This window comes from Cucurbita pepo, chromosome LG04, assembly GCF_002806865.2.
Source record: "Cucurbita pepo subsp. pepo cultivar mu-cu-16 chromosome LG04, ASM280686v2, whole genome shotgun sequence".
NCBI classification, from domain to species: Eukaryota; Viridiplantae; Streptophyta; class Magnoliopsida; order Cucurbitales; family Cucurbitaceae; genus Cucurbita; species Cucurbita pepo.
The window spans coordinates 1066775-1081981 of NC_036641.1; the positions used below are offsets into that span (position 1 = coordinate 1066775).

At 34.9% G+C, this 15207-nt stretch overlaps 2 protein-coding genes across 2 annotated transcripts; one reads left to right on the forward strand and one right to left on the reverse strand.

Annotated features, from left to right (window-relative positions):
- Positions 1-521: 521 nt before the first annotated feature.
- LOC111793825 (protein RADIALIS-like 3) lies at positions 522-1209 on the forward strand. The gene is made up of 2 exons (XM_023675876.1): positions 522-881; positions 1007-1209. Exons 1-2 carry the CDS (start codon positions 619-621, stop codon positions 1032-1034), a joined length of 291 nt encoding a protein of 96 aa, XP_023531644.1. The 5' UTR covers positions 522-618; the 3' UTR covers positions 1035-1209.
- A 6966-nt stretch (positions 1210-8175) lies between these two features.
- LOC111793856 (protein RADIALIS-like 3) lies at positions 8176-9641 on the reverse strand. Its single transcript, XM_023675918.1, has 2 exons — positions 9195-9641; positions 8176-8434 (listed from the first exon to the last, which is right to left on the reverse strand). Exon 1 carries the CDS (start codon positions 9610-9612, stop codon positions 9196-9198), a length of 417 nt encoding a protein of 138 aa, XP_023531686.1. The 5' UTR covers positions 9613-9641; the 3' UTR covers positions 8176-8434; position 9195.
- Between the last annotated feature and the right edge of the window lie 5566 nt (positions 9642-15207).

Below are 15207 nucleotides of genomic sequence, written 5' to 3' on the forward strand. Positions count from 1 at the left end.
ACTGATATGACTTGTTACGTAAAATGTCAGAACCTTCAATACTTTGATACCACTTGTTGTTCTATAATACCACAACAAAAAATGATTTGATACCCGTTGTTGTAGCGGAATGCAACAACCAAAATGTTTTAATACTCAATTGTTGTAGCAGAATGCCACAAAAAAAAAAAAAATGTTATGATACCCAATTGTTGTAGCAGAATGCCACAACTAAAATGTTCTGATACCCAATTATTGAAGCGAAAGCAGAAGTAAGATCGATTCCACTCACGCACCCACAAACAAAAACTAAAAAAAGAGACACAAAAGTTTTTGTGGTTTCGAGAAAAGAACTTCTCCTACATCTACAGGTGGTAACCAATCATTTTAACCCAAGTGTTTATATTACCAATCCCATCCAACAAAACTTTTAACAAAAATCAAATAGCCTTCTCACCTTTATAACTTATTCTTCACTTTATATCTTCACACTCATCCTCCTCTCACTTTCTCCTTTCGCCAACACACAGATTCTTCCAACTTGCATCCAATATATGTATATCTCTCTCAGTTTCTCCATTGATCACCATCTAAACCAGAACCCCATCTCAAAATTGTTCTTCTCCAATTCTTTTCTCAATGGCTTCGAGCTCTTTGAAGCATCTCCGACCGGAAGCAATGTGGACGGCAAAGCAGAACAAGCTGTTCGAGATGGCATTGGCTTTGTACGACAAAGAGACGCCCGAGAGATGGCAGAACGTCGCCAAGGCCATCAGCGGGAAGTCGGCGGACGAAGTCGAAAGACACTATGAGATACTCTTGGAAGATCTCCAGCGGATTGAGTCGGGGTGTGTTCCTATTCCAAATTATAGAGCTGCCGGAAATGGTGATGAAGAATTGAGGTTAGTGATGAAGATGATCAAAGATATGAAATATGGTTTATAATTTTTGTGTTGTACATCAATGAGGGAATAGAAGGTTGTGCTTTTTTCTTTGAATAATTTGCTTTTGCTATTGCTATTGCTAGGCTGCTCAAGTCGCTTAAGTTTCAATGAAGTTGGCTCAAATGGCTGCGTGGATTCATACCTATTTTACTCTACAACTTTATCTTTTAAAGCCTTTTGTGTACAATTAACGATTTGCTTCATTATTATTTGTTAATTATATATTACCCTTTGTTCAATATCGAAAGATTCTGTTGACATGACTCTGATATCATATTCGGAATCACGAGTGTCTTCATCGGTATGATATTGTCCACTTAGGCTTTGCGAGATAGTATTCCTTACTTATAAACTCATGTTCTTCCTCTTAATTAGTCAATGTGAGATTACTTCTCTCAGTAATCTTCAACGTCAAACAGATCAAATTTTCTAAAACTCTAAACTGATCAACGTTTACATTATTTTTAGGTGAAGAACTAAAAAACGTGCACGTTAGAAATTCATAATTTTTAATAGAAACGAGTCAAACTTTATATGAGTACCCTTTTAAAAGTAAATCAAAGAACGAGATTCATTCCATTGAGATAATACAAAACCTCACTAACTGAGTTTGCATATTACGAACAATCTGACTGCCTATTTATGAACAATTTGTTTACCCGCGTGGTCTATAGAAAAAAAAGACCATAAAGTCAACATCTAGAGGAGCGACCATGTGTCTGCCAGCAACTTAGTTTACTCGTGTGGTCTCTCGTTTCTCTCAAGGCCGGTTTTATAGTATATCGAGCCCGCTTAGGAGATTCCTGATTGTTTCTACACACGATAGTGGCACCTATCATGAGCAAAACTACTTATGTAGTCTCTCAACCCTCTCAAGGCGGGTTTACGGGTCATGACCTGGGATCTTGACCCATTTGTACATACAATAATAACTCTTCAAGTCAATACTGCTCATGCGGCTAGCTGTCTCATAAGGTTTCTTAACTTTTCTTCGGTGTCGTGGAGGTTTACTAGGTTCTTAGGGCGTTTAAACGGTTTAAATCTCATCACATATTTTTAGGATGCTTGAGACTAACTCCTTGAGGCTAATTCAATCTCTGGGTGCACTCAGGTCTAGATCTCTGATTTTCGCTCATGATTCTAGGTTGCTCAGTCTTCTGGAGACGTATTGACCTAGGTCAATGTAAAAACCATTTTAGCTCTAGCATCCTAATCTTAACTTGGTTCTCTCATGCATGCGTGTAGAGAGATATTCTTATCAATAACCTAAAGCACGGGATATATAATTTAATCATTCACAACAGTAAAAACATAAGCTAAAATATTCATGCAAACTCAACGAGTAGTTAACATTCATCCGTGACACAGAGAACATATCAAAATAGCACATCCTTCTTTCTAACGGAGCAAAAAGCATATTAAACAACATTCATCATAAAACTTGTCGTATATTTTGGTAATTTCATACATCTTTCCTAGCTTACTTGTCCAAATTTCCCAACTTGAAATCGAGTCCGGCCATCAGTTTCTAACTCTTGGGGAAAGTATAAAAATAGCATGATTTTCATAATTTCATTCTAGAGTTATAACAACAGTTATCCATAACATACATACAATGCATTCTCATCCAAAATTTGCTTTTATGAAGTCTTAAATATGCATATTCTAGCCACCTAAGGTAAGCAATGCTCATATGCTAACACGTCCTAGCGATCCTTACAAGTATTCTTAAAAAAGTTTGAGTGGTTACTTACTCGATGGATCGTGCCATTTCCAAGCTTGCTTTTCCTCTTGTTGAAAGCTCAAAATTTCTTAAAAATTCACTGGTAGGTTCTAATTCAAGTAAAATTGAGGTAAGTATTGAAACCGAGATGAAAAACAGTCAAAGAGGCAGAAAAGAAACTTACACGCGCCTTCAGGTGTGCAAATGGGAAGGAATATGCATTGCTTCACTCATAAGTAACCGCACACGTTATAGTGCAACATGTGGCGTGCTTAGAGAGGCATGGAAAGATCGCATCTGGTCAGGTGGTCAACTAAGGTTGTAGATGCTAAACCAGGTCGAGAATGGGTTAACGGATCGTGGTTTTAGGTCAAACCTAGGTGTGGGTCAAATCGGGTCATGTGACATGCGTCTTCACAAGATGCCAATGTATTGCTTTACTCGTTGTGCAACACGTGTCACATGCTCGATTAGTCGCACTCTCCCTCTCTCTGTCTAACATGTGTCTTCTTTAGTTTCGCCACTCCACCTGCATGAAGTGATTTCTAGTTTATATATATCCTAGTCATGCTTGTTCAAGAAGTCGTGCCCATGACCCAATGCCAGTTTCAAACTCCTTTGCTTTTAGATGCATTAGATCTTTACTATTCTTGTCATATCAATACAAAGGTGTAGGATCATTCATCAAATTCATGTCTACACCTGTCAGGGCTAAAATACCTCAAAATGTACTCCATGGGGATGTGATTAGTTATCAGTTCTTTCTACCCGGGTTATAAGCTATCAAAGTTATGGTTGTTGCTTATTCGTTTTTAGCCTATAACATTGCTTTCTTCAAATTGTTTTCAACTCATTTTCTCGCTCACATTTTCTAAAACATTTCTCTCAAACGTGACTTAAGGCTTGATCATACATAAGATTATCTGCAAAGTTCGACTTTCACATAGTTGACTTGGTTGCTGGATTAGAACAAATGTAATACAATCATTGTCTCGCTGTCGAGTGCATTTGTGACATTGCGTACGTGGATGACCTCCAACCATGTGAGGAGGCACGTGAATGCACGTGAGGTGGGCTTGTTTTCCCGGTCGGTCTCTAAGGTCTAGCCTCAATAAAATTTTGAAAGTTTGAACTTAAAACAATAAATAAAAAAAAAATTAGTCCTTGTCCGGGTGCAATTGTTACAAAGAGGCTTCCCAAATTCTTAATCGTATGTTCAAGTCATACCCAGTAAGACTTTATGGAAGCATAGAAGAATATTAAAAACCAGTCATAACTCTCCCTATTTATCTAAAAAATATGATCGCTTAACACAAGAACCCAACTCGACCCAACCTAAATTACAAGAGTTTGAATTGAGTTTGAGTTGGATTCATTTAAATTATTGAATTGAGTTTGAATCATGAGTCATGTTGTCTGCCACATGGCGCACTTTGAGGATGCGACACCCTCTTTTGCTCTTCGATGCACGAGATTGAATTAATAACTCTTTCTCTCTTTCTCTTCTCTCGGGATTGAATTAATAATTATAATAATGAAGTACACTTTTTCATGTTTCTCATCTTTCTCGTTGTCTCTCTGTTTTTCGTCTTCATCGTCATAATCTCAGAGCGTTCGGCTTCGTCATTCGTCTTTTTATTTCTCTATTGACATGGTTCTCATCTCGTAACAGACGTCGACGTCGCTAACAATCGTCTCTTTATTTCTCCTTCAGACTCTCCTCTCAATTCTCATTTCTCCGCACGATCTTGTCTTTGTGTTTTTCGTCGGACATCATCACCGACTGTCTCTCTGCTTGGTGATCCGTTCCACTTATATCGGACTTCTCCGCTCGACGCTACATTGTTTCTCTGCTCGACTTCTTTTCTCTTATCAGTTTGGAACAACCCGAACTCAACTCGAAAATTTTCGAGTTGGGTTGGGATTGGACCAATCCAACCAATCTGAACTTTTGGATTGGTCCAAAAAAATCTTTCAACCCAACTAGACCCGAACCATGTACACCTCTAGCAAACAATACCACAAAATACAAAATAAAATCCAATTCTTAATTTTCGGGACTTTGAAACTCCAGACCATGAGTAAAAAGAAAAAGACAAAAGAAAAGAAAAGACATTAAAATGTAAAAAAAAAAAAAAAAAAAAAAAAAAAAATAAAAAAAAAAAAGTCAANAACTAAAATTAAAATAAAACCAGCAAACACCACCACAATAATACGAAAGGAAATTCAATTACAAGGTGTCATTGAAAGTTATTATAAACGAGAAAATGGTTAAAATAATAATAATAATAAATAAAGAAATAAACCAATAAAAATAATTATAAAAATAGTTAAAATAATAATAATAATTAATTAATTAAGAAAAAAAACATTTTCCCACTTCTCTCCACTAACCTCTCATCCCTTCCAACAATTATCTCTCCTCAACCCATCTTTACGCCAGAAGTAACAGTTACTATAAAAAAGAAAGAGGAAAACAATAATTGTCAGATTTACTTGAGAAAAAAAAAGAAAATGATCTTTACCCAGTTGAGATTCACTGGAGATTTACGTAAAGATAGATATGATCAAAGGTATATCTTAAATCTTCATTTTCTTTTATCCTATTTTTTTTAGAAATCACAATCCATTATAGTTAGATTTCATTGAATTATTACAATGATCTACGTATGAGTTAGAAACTAAATGTCAATCATTTGTACAATTCCAGTAAATCACGTCAGATTAGTAATATTAGATTAAATTTTTATCACAGCCAAATAAATAGATTAAAGATAGAAAGACCAAATAAATAGATTAAAGATAGAAAGGCCAAGAAAACTTTTGAATAGGAAACAGTGAGATAAGAAAGATTAAACAGAGATGATCACTAGAAATTTGGAATGCATGAGAACAGAATGAAAAGGAAATGGATAAAAAATAAAAAAAAATTAGAGAATTAAAAACCACACACTAAATATAGAGGGAAAGGTAAACACAGGTTAAATACAGAGAGTAGTAAAACGCAGAATAACTTGAAATAGCTGTATCTACTTTCTTATACAATAGTAACCATGGAAAATAAGATTGTTAATAAAAATATAATTATAGATATATAATATTTTTAACCATGGACCAATGTAAATTAGAGAAATAATGTTGTAGAGTTCAAACACGAAACTAATGTCATGGGCTCATATAGGTTGACCCGGATTTCAAAGGACGGAATCAAACTTTCATTAAAGATATATTCGTGACAACAACTTAAGCTAGCCAGGTAAGTGGCTCACCCGTCGTAGGATACGCGTTATTTGCTGTATGTTGACATGTGCCTGTGGATATGCACGTGTCATTAAATTGTATGCTAGTTTAATGTGCTTAAGTACGAAATCATGTGAACGTGAATGTATGTTATGTATGCTGCTTAGTTGATGTGATATGTTATGCATGTGGCGATGCGTGGCCCTTGAACGATTATGGCTTGTTTGTATGAATATTTGAATGTAACTGCATGAATTGTATGACATGAAATACGGTAAATTGCATGAAACATAATCTCGCTAGGAATATGTATGATATGTAAAGAAATGAGAATGAGAATGACATGTAAGCATGAAAATGTGACTCGGGATTATGTTCATTAATGATAACTATAGGACTAGCGGGACCTCATGCATATTGTGTGTTCATGCATTTGGGGGGATACCCCTATCCCATCACGAGGGTACGGACGCGTACATCCAATGGCAGGACAACGATCGTTATGCCTTGCATAGCGCTGCCGTGACGGTTCTAGTTTTAACGGGTCCCGGTATAAGGGCTCCCAGAGTATGCCCACCGGCTAGGGACAGTGGCCCAGCGGTGTGCGAACTAGCTGGTGAGCCCATACTCACACGTATGGGCTGCGTGTAGAATATATGGTACACGTCCACGATTACCTGTTAGGATTACACCGTAGGGAAAACGAAACGAAACGAAAGATAGGTCCCATCATTTCATTGCATGTGATTGTTGCATAACCCCGATAGGGGGTCACTTACTGAGTATTCTAGAAATACTCAAGCCTCGTGCTACTTTACTTTTTTAGGTTAAGGCAAGGCATTCCTGTACGGCTGACGACGGCATCGCAACTCGAGATCATGGCACATGCATAGGGTAGTAGTATTTGTTTTCTTAGACTTAGGCTAGACTAGGATGTTTTTAACTTAAACCCTTATTCATTTTATTTAGTCTTTTGTTGTGTCATTTTAAAAATGTTTTCGAAACACGTAAGTCCATGGCTGTGTTTCAAGATAAAGGTTATGTTTTATGGAATTTAAATGAAGTCTTCCGCATTCAATGTTTATGGTACGTATACAGTAGCGACCTTAAATTAAGTAGAAAATTTGAGGTCGTTACATAACTTAATAAAAATAGTTATTAATGTGAATAAGTTTAAAAAAAAATGGGAGAGTATGCCGATATAGTTAAATGTTTATTCTTTCATATCCTTTATAGAAAACCAAAATCATAAATTTAACACTTTTAACAACATCGACAATTTATTAAGTTATTAATTCGTAAAAATTATGAAAAAACTGATTTAAAGGTATTACAAGTTTTTCAATCTTTTATAGAAATAAGTCCGAGTTGAATTATTGAAACGGATCAATGATTGACAAATATGATATCAACTAGATAAGCTTCGAGGTCGAGAAGATAAAAATTTGATTGAAAGTAGATTTCATTGCAAAACAACATAAATATTCATTATCCATCTAAAAGAATCGGATAATTCTTTCGATCTTTTCCTCTCAAAATTGAAAGTCGATGGAATTAATAAACTAACTTCAAGCTTAACACGAATATCAAATGAAATATAGATATTATAACTCTTCAAATCATTAGCAAATGGTTCTTCCTCCAATCCTTTTATTTTTCTATTACTTCACGATCATGATCAATGGAGCTTCTTGTTTCTCATCCTGAAATTAAAAAAAAAAAAACATTGGGTTACAATCCAACATGAACAATAATATAATATTATTCTTGTTTTTGTTGGGGGTGTGAGAGCCAATGCTGAGACATTGGTGCAGCTTTAGTTTGGAAGAACAAGAAGGGTGGCTTTCAAAAAGCTTACAAGACGATGAGTTATATTGTTTTTTTATTGAAACATATAGCCATTCATTGACACAAGAATCCAACCCAAGTGTGGGGCCTCTATTCATCGATAATGACATTCCTCTGCTCATNGAGGTCGTTACATAACTTAATAAAAATAGTTATTAATGTGAATAAGTTTAAAAAAAAATGGGAGAGTATGCCGATATAGTTAAATGTTTATTCTTTCATATCCTTTATAGAAAACCAAAATCATAAATTTAACACTTTTAACAACATCGACAATTTATTAAGTTATTAATTCGTAAAAATTATGAAAAAACTGATTTAAAGGTATTACAAGTTTTTCAATCTTTTATAGAAATAAGTCCGAGTTGAATTATTGAAACGGATCAATGATTGACAAATATGATATCAACTAGATAAGCTTCGAGGTCGAGAAGATAAAAATTTGATTGAAAGTAGATTTCATTGCAAAACAACATAAATATTCATTATCCATCTAAAAGAATCGGATAATTCTTTCGATCTTTTCCTCTCAAAATTGAAAGTCGATGGAATTAATAAACTAACTTCAAGCTTAACACGAATATCAAATGAAATATAGATATTATAACTCTTCAAATCATTAGCAAATGGTTCTTCCTCCAATCCTTTTATTTTTCTATTACTTCACGATCATGATCAATGGAGCTTCTTGTTTCTCATCCTGAAATTAAAAAAAAAAAAACATTGGGTTACAATCCAACATGAACAATAATATAATATTATTCTTGTTTTTGTTGGGGGTGTGAGAGCCAATGCTGAGACATTGGTGCAGCTTTAGTTTGGAAGAACAAGAAGGGTGGCTTTCAAAAAGCTTACAAGACGATGAGTTATATTGTTTTTTTTATTGAAACATATAGCCATTCATTGACACAAGAATCCAACCCAACTGTGGGGCCTCTATTCATCGATAATGACATTCCTCTGCTCATATACTTACAAACTGTATAATGACATCCGTTTCAAGCTAGCTAAGGGATCATTTACAACCCAATGGTGTGGCTAGGGTTTCTTCAACCCAACTAACCAACTATTTTATATAAACATGGTCGAACGGATGAACGTATGACCTTCTACTTTGATCGATACGTTTAGCTACATTACTATTATAGATTATGATCAGATATTGATTGAAAGAAAATAAATTTCAAAGATGATATGATGATGTAAACGTTCTACATCATCAGGAACAAAACTTAGATATGAATGAGGAGAACCTAATGAATAGGATATTTTGGTTTTATGTACTTTTATTAACCTGTTTCTATTGCAATGAATAGATACGGACTTCTACTAAAACTTTTGAGCCATTTGAAAGTTACGAGGAGTTACTATTGACCAGGGTGTATAAACGAGTGTTTTCAGTAACGACATTATCATGATTCTTTTTGTATGCATATTTTTGTCATCAGTGATCATGTTACCTTAGCTACTGGCTCCTGAGTTTCGATACGGGTAGGGAACACGGCCCGACTCAATGAACTTGACATCCTCCACAAGAAGTTGGTAGTGCCTTTTGACCTCCTCTTCGGTTTTTCCACCGACAGCTCTTGCAACATTGAGCCATCGGTCAGGTGTGTCTCGGTCATACCGTGCCAAAGCCTCCTCAAAGGCTTTGTTTTGCTTTGCAGTCCATGAAGCAGAGCCATGGGAAGACATGGAAGCCATGATAATAGTATAAAAATAAGGAAGAAAGGGCTCAAAAGGTTGCAAGGGAAAGAATGGCAATGTGTGTGGCAAAAGAGAGGGCAGTGGGTGGTCTTTATAAGAAGGATTGAGAAGGTTGATAGGTGGGGCAAATCCAATTGGGCAATGAGAAATGTTATTACCTTTAAAAGGCATTTCAATGATTTGTCTCCTTACAAACCATGAGATTTAGTAACGACAAAAGATGCAACAACACTTGGAAATGGAGAATCAGTATCTTCCCAAGACTTATTTCCCCTCCTACAAGTACTATTCTAGAAGCACTAGTATATTCTAGAGTGTATTCAAGTATTTCCGAGTAAGAAAAGATCGAAGATCGATGTTTCTAAACGGAAAGAATCGTGGTTGAATAAATGGGGAGAAGAGCGATTCAATTATTTTAAGAAGAAAATGAGGGTAAGTTTTAGAATGTACTTTTAAGATAATAGAAACTTATCTTCTCGAGGAATCACTGACCTACTCAACTATAACAATCGAGTTGAGGTTGATTCTCCTCACAGAACATGTAGCCCTAGATGTCAAGTTGTCACCCTAGCTTGACTTCTTGGCTAACGTTAATTTTCCTACATCTTTCTCTCATGTGTTCGATACCTGTTGATATTAGTTTAGTTTTTCTACTCTTTTGAGCATCCATCATTGATCACTATCATCTATCCACCTCAAATATAGTTGTTGTACCACTGTTGTCGGTCATCGACACAACAGGGAGGATTCCAATGCTTCAGGTTGGTGGGTTTTCTCTTTGATTTTCAATCGTTGCATATCTTGCCTCTCCATCGAACATGGTGTTCTCTATGTTGGACGTTAACCAAAACTACAGTGGTAAAAAGGACAACACAGTGAAGGTTTTGTTGTCTTTTCCCTTCCTTTATCCCTCCCGGGTTGTAACTTGTTTCTCTAATACTTTTGTCCGAACTTTGGTAAAATAGCTAATGATTCTAAATCTTGAACATTCAACGTACTGTCTAGCAAAGTTTTACAATCTTTTGGTGAGTATCAGGATTCTTGCCTCTCTTGAATTTAGTTCAGCTATTGTGAATTGAATTCTAACCCCAAATCTTATTGTCTTAGGCTCAATTGTTTACTAAAAGGGAGTAATCACATTATCCACCACCTTCCCTATAAGAACTAATTTGATCTCGACTTCTTTCACAGATGTACCGTGAGTAATAAATCATGAAGTGTTCCTTCAATCTATTATTTTATGTGAAGAATGTTGACCATAAGTTTTAGTCTCCCGTTAAGAATCAACCGTTCGTGTAAAATATACTTTAATACAAAAAATAAAAAACTAAGAAATCAATGATGAAAGAGTTGGGATACTTGACAACTATCACTATATTATTATGGGCCCATCTTATGATTGATTGAAGAATACTTTTTGGGAAATATTCAATACAATAAAATGATTTATACAACTTGGAACATGTTTGCTTCTAGTTTCCCATACTATATATATATATTTTGAACACTTTATACCAAATTTCTTCATCCATTTTAATTTGACTCGTACCAATAAAAATATTGACATCTCTAATAAATCTTCGATAATTGTATCGTTTATTGTTTATAAAATTAAAAAAATAATAATAATAATAAGTTGAATCGAGTAGGTAATTTAGTAGATTAAAATATTAACAGTCTTTCTTACATTTAACGTTTAAATCCTTAATTTTATATACTTTTGATAAAAAAAAATTTGATGTTCGAATTCATCATTTTACGCATTTTAAAATAAAATAATAATAGAAAAAGGTTTTAAAATAAAATTCTGTATGGTAGGGTAAGCTTTTGTTGGCCTCTTCCATGGAGGTTGGTGTGGACCAAAAAGGCAAAAACCAAGAATCAATCCCATTGACCGTACACAGCTATTATGCACCAAACGGTGAAAAATAAATGGATTCGAGCTTTTAACTTGGTAGTTGAAATTATACACGTCTATTAAGTTATAATCAACTTAGTAGAATTGAGTAGAGTTCGATCTTTGTCTACTTAGTCAGATGCATTATAATCATAAAGTATCCTACGACTAATATTTCCAAGCTTCCTTTTGGCCAATTTTAGTTCTTATGAATGATTTTATTCAAGTGATTAATCATCTTCGATCCAGATAAATGTTACGATATTTAGCTGATTACTCAACTTCTCTTAAAATAAAGTGTCGGGTGAAATAATTGTAGCTTTTAGAATAGTTTTTGACAAATATGCTTTTAGATCAACTCTCATGTAAAAACAGACTAGGGGTCTTGATACTTTACGAATGTGATCAAGAAAACCTATCACTAATCCCCTAAATAGCCTACTTTTTGGATGAGAAACTCTTGTGTTTTGTACCACATTTAAATGATTTTGATAAATACAAAGAATCTTGTGCACTTTTTTGGGAAGAAGATTCAAAGGGAATTGTCAAGAATATTGCCCACTTGGAGTTTTGTACACTTTCCTATTAGCCATTATTACCAAAAGGCACATCAATTACAAAGAAACATTTGATTATGAGAGTTTGGTAAGGTATTAATAAAGTTATATTTGATACTCATATGAGTTTTAATGTTGAAGAACACATAATTTGATAAGCAATAGGCTACACTATAATATCTATTGGAATATATAGTAAAGAAGGCAAGGGAAACAAAACAAAGGCATCAGGATCATAAAAGCTACGGTTGTGTCCTTCCTTGGCTTTAGACTCCAACTTGCTGCCCCTCAACAATAGTGTGATGTCTCACATTAATTGGGGAAGAGAACAAAACACCCTTTATAAATTGTGGAAACCTTCCCCTAACAGACGCGTTTTAAACCTTTGAAGGGAAGCCTGAAAGAGACAATATCTGCTAGCGGTGGGTCTGAGTCGTTACAAATATCTCCTCACAATTGAGTTTATTTTATTCATTTAATATAGAATCCACTAAACTTGTTGGGTCAATTTAAACCTTAGGGATGGGAATTAGCAAACTATGAGTCATAAACACTAGGACTTTATATTAGAGATAGCTCTCGTAATCCTCGTTACTAGACTGTTTAAGACAGTGTTGGGGTCTAGATCAGACCGACCTAACCTTTAATAGTTACGCCCATGTCCTAACCTTTGAATTTGACTTATTGGTTGAAGTTTAGGTCGACTTGTTAGATTAGTTCTCATTGGACCAAATAGGGCGACCTCGATCTTCAAACTGATGATCTATATCCAATCCAATAAATAAAAGGGTAGAGTCACGTCGGTCAACCTTTAAAATTGAGCTAATCTTGGATTAAGCCTGGACTGGAGTCGGGCAAATACTCGGGCTTTAGGTCCGTTGATAAGGTTGATAAGATGTCTTTTATTTCTACACTAATTTTTTTCTTTTTTTCTTGTTGAGCTAATGTCGAACTTTAATCGTATTTTTAAAAATTTGCAAAAAATATAAGAAGGAGACGACATATCATGATAATAAGATTCTCTAGTGATGATTAGTCGAAAACGACATCAAATAAACTTTTATTTAGAATCTCTTTCAAAGGAAACGCTTATGTTTTTACACATCCTCATATTATAACTTGGATGCTTTATGATACCCAATTCCACCCTCCATTCAAAGGCCACGTTTATACCTATACACACTATTCCCTTCTTGCGCGGTCCTCTCGAACATTTACTTCAACTTGTTATGAAAAACTAATGTTATGATTCTCGAGTAAATGAGAGATACATGAATGAACTGATACTATATCCAAATGAGAACAATTTTAAGGACATATGACTAAGAAAGGTTTAAAATAATTAAAGGTTACTAACTACGCACCATCCTTTTCAATGACTTAATCAAATGAACTCCAAAATTAAACGTGGTTTGTTTGGAGCATTTATATGCTAGGTGATCTCTTGACAATTTTCCTAGTGACTCAAGAAAAAACATATGGAAAAATTTTCACTCTTAGAAGTAATGGATAACTAACTGAAAGGGATGTAGAAAAATATCGAACCCTCAGGTGTTAACTTCTGTAACGGCCCAAGTTCACCGCTAGTAGATATTGCCCTCTTTAGGATTTCCCTTTTAGGCCTCCCCTCAAGTCGGACCCTTAGGTGTTAACTTCTGTAACGGCCTAAGTCCACCGCTAGAAGATATTGTCCTCTTTGGGCTTTCCCTCAAGTGTTAACTTCTGTATGGCCCAAGTCCACCGCTAGTAGATATTGTCCTCTTTGGGCTTTCCCGTTCGTGCTTCCCCTCAAGTCTTTAAACGAGTCTACTAGGGGAAGATTTCCACACCCTTATAAAGGGTGTTTCATTCTCCTCCCAAACCAATACGAGATTGTGTCCAAGAAATGTGGGATTCTCACAACTTCGAATTTCGAATCCTCATCCAAATCTTGAGCCTGAGTCATTACAATTTGCATTACATTTCTTTATTTATAAACAAAATCGTTATCGACAAGTCCAAATTTTAACCGAAGTAAAAATTTAAACTAAACTAAGATTTAAACCTCAAACGTAATTGAACATGTTCACACGAACAAGGAGATATCGTTGTCGGTGAAGAAAATACCAAACCGACCTAAGCAATTTTTGTCACCACCTATATATGGTCCTTCAATTGGGTGCAAAAAGCATAAAAGATTGTGTTATATTCATGCAGAATCTTTGAATGAAAGGAGCCAAAGAATTAAGAACTAAATGGCAAATGCAATACGTTTGGATTATGAAAATGAGGCATTCTCAGCAGATAATACACTTATCACTAAATGCATTTGTTAGGATTATTGTAAGGAACGTCAGCTAATTAAGAGAAAGATCATGAGTTTATAAGTAAAGAACATTATCTTCGTTGGTTGGAAAACTTAAAACAAAATCATGAGAGCTTATATTCAATTCTAAAATGTTCGAACAAAAAAGTTGTTAGCCTCGAAGGGAGGGTTTACCTCGGTGAACAATTAAATACCCGATTTTCCTTTAAAGTTAAAATTCTAAGACTTTCTTAACGGCTTTATAGACGGAATTTCAAGATAAAATAGAAGAGAAAAATGATTAAAAAATAAAACTCGAACCACTCAAGAAAATTGGGTACTTAGATCATTAAAGAGGAAGAAAGGAGAAAGGGGGAAAAAGAAAAGAGGAGTTTTAGGTTTTTTTAGACCGAGAAAGTCGAAATTCGCTCCAAACACTAGCTTGAGATTGGAATTTTACGTGTGCTTCTTCACAAGACTTGCTCAGTAGGTTGAGGACATCTATTCTAGGCTTTTGAATCACTCGATTTTATCAAGAATCGAGGAAGAACGGAAGGTATGAATTTTAGGTTTTTGAATTTGGTTTTCCTTCAAACCCGAGAGTTTTTCTTGGAATTAGATTATGATTTTTAAATATGTTGTTCCCGGAGGAATCTCACATAAGATTAAGGAAGGATGCTGGAGTTAGATTCTAATTGGAAGATGACATTCTAGCAATCATGAAGAATTGCAAGATTTGGTAAGTTCTTAGTTTTGACGATCTTTGAACGTGTTTATTTCAAACTATAGTTAATAATAAATTACAAGAAAAATACTTATGAATTAAAACTCTACAAATTTAGTGAAAGAACTGATTCGAATTTTATATAAAAATATATGAAATTTCAAAGAAATTGGTTTGAAACATAAGGATACGTGGGCGGAGAAGCATGGAAAGCGATGGTCAATTTGTGGAGACGTGTCGTCTAATCTCCCAGAACTGGAACTGAGGCACGACTTACTCCAACCAACTCAACCCAGTCCACACA

Coding starts and splice junctions, on each gene's coding strand:
- LOC111793825 (XM_023675876.1), top strand. CDS start 619: ATGGCTTCGAGCTCTTTGAAGCATCTCCGACCGGAAGCAATGTGGACG. Junction 882..1,006: donor AATGGTGATGAAGAATTGAG/GTTAGTGATGAA, acceptor TGCTATTGCTAG/GCTGCTCAAGTCGCTTAAGT.
- LOC111793856 (XM_023675918.1), bottom strand. CDS start 9,612: ATGCCTTTTAAAGGTAATAACATTTCTCATTGCCCAATTGGATTTGCC.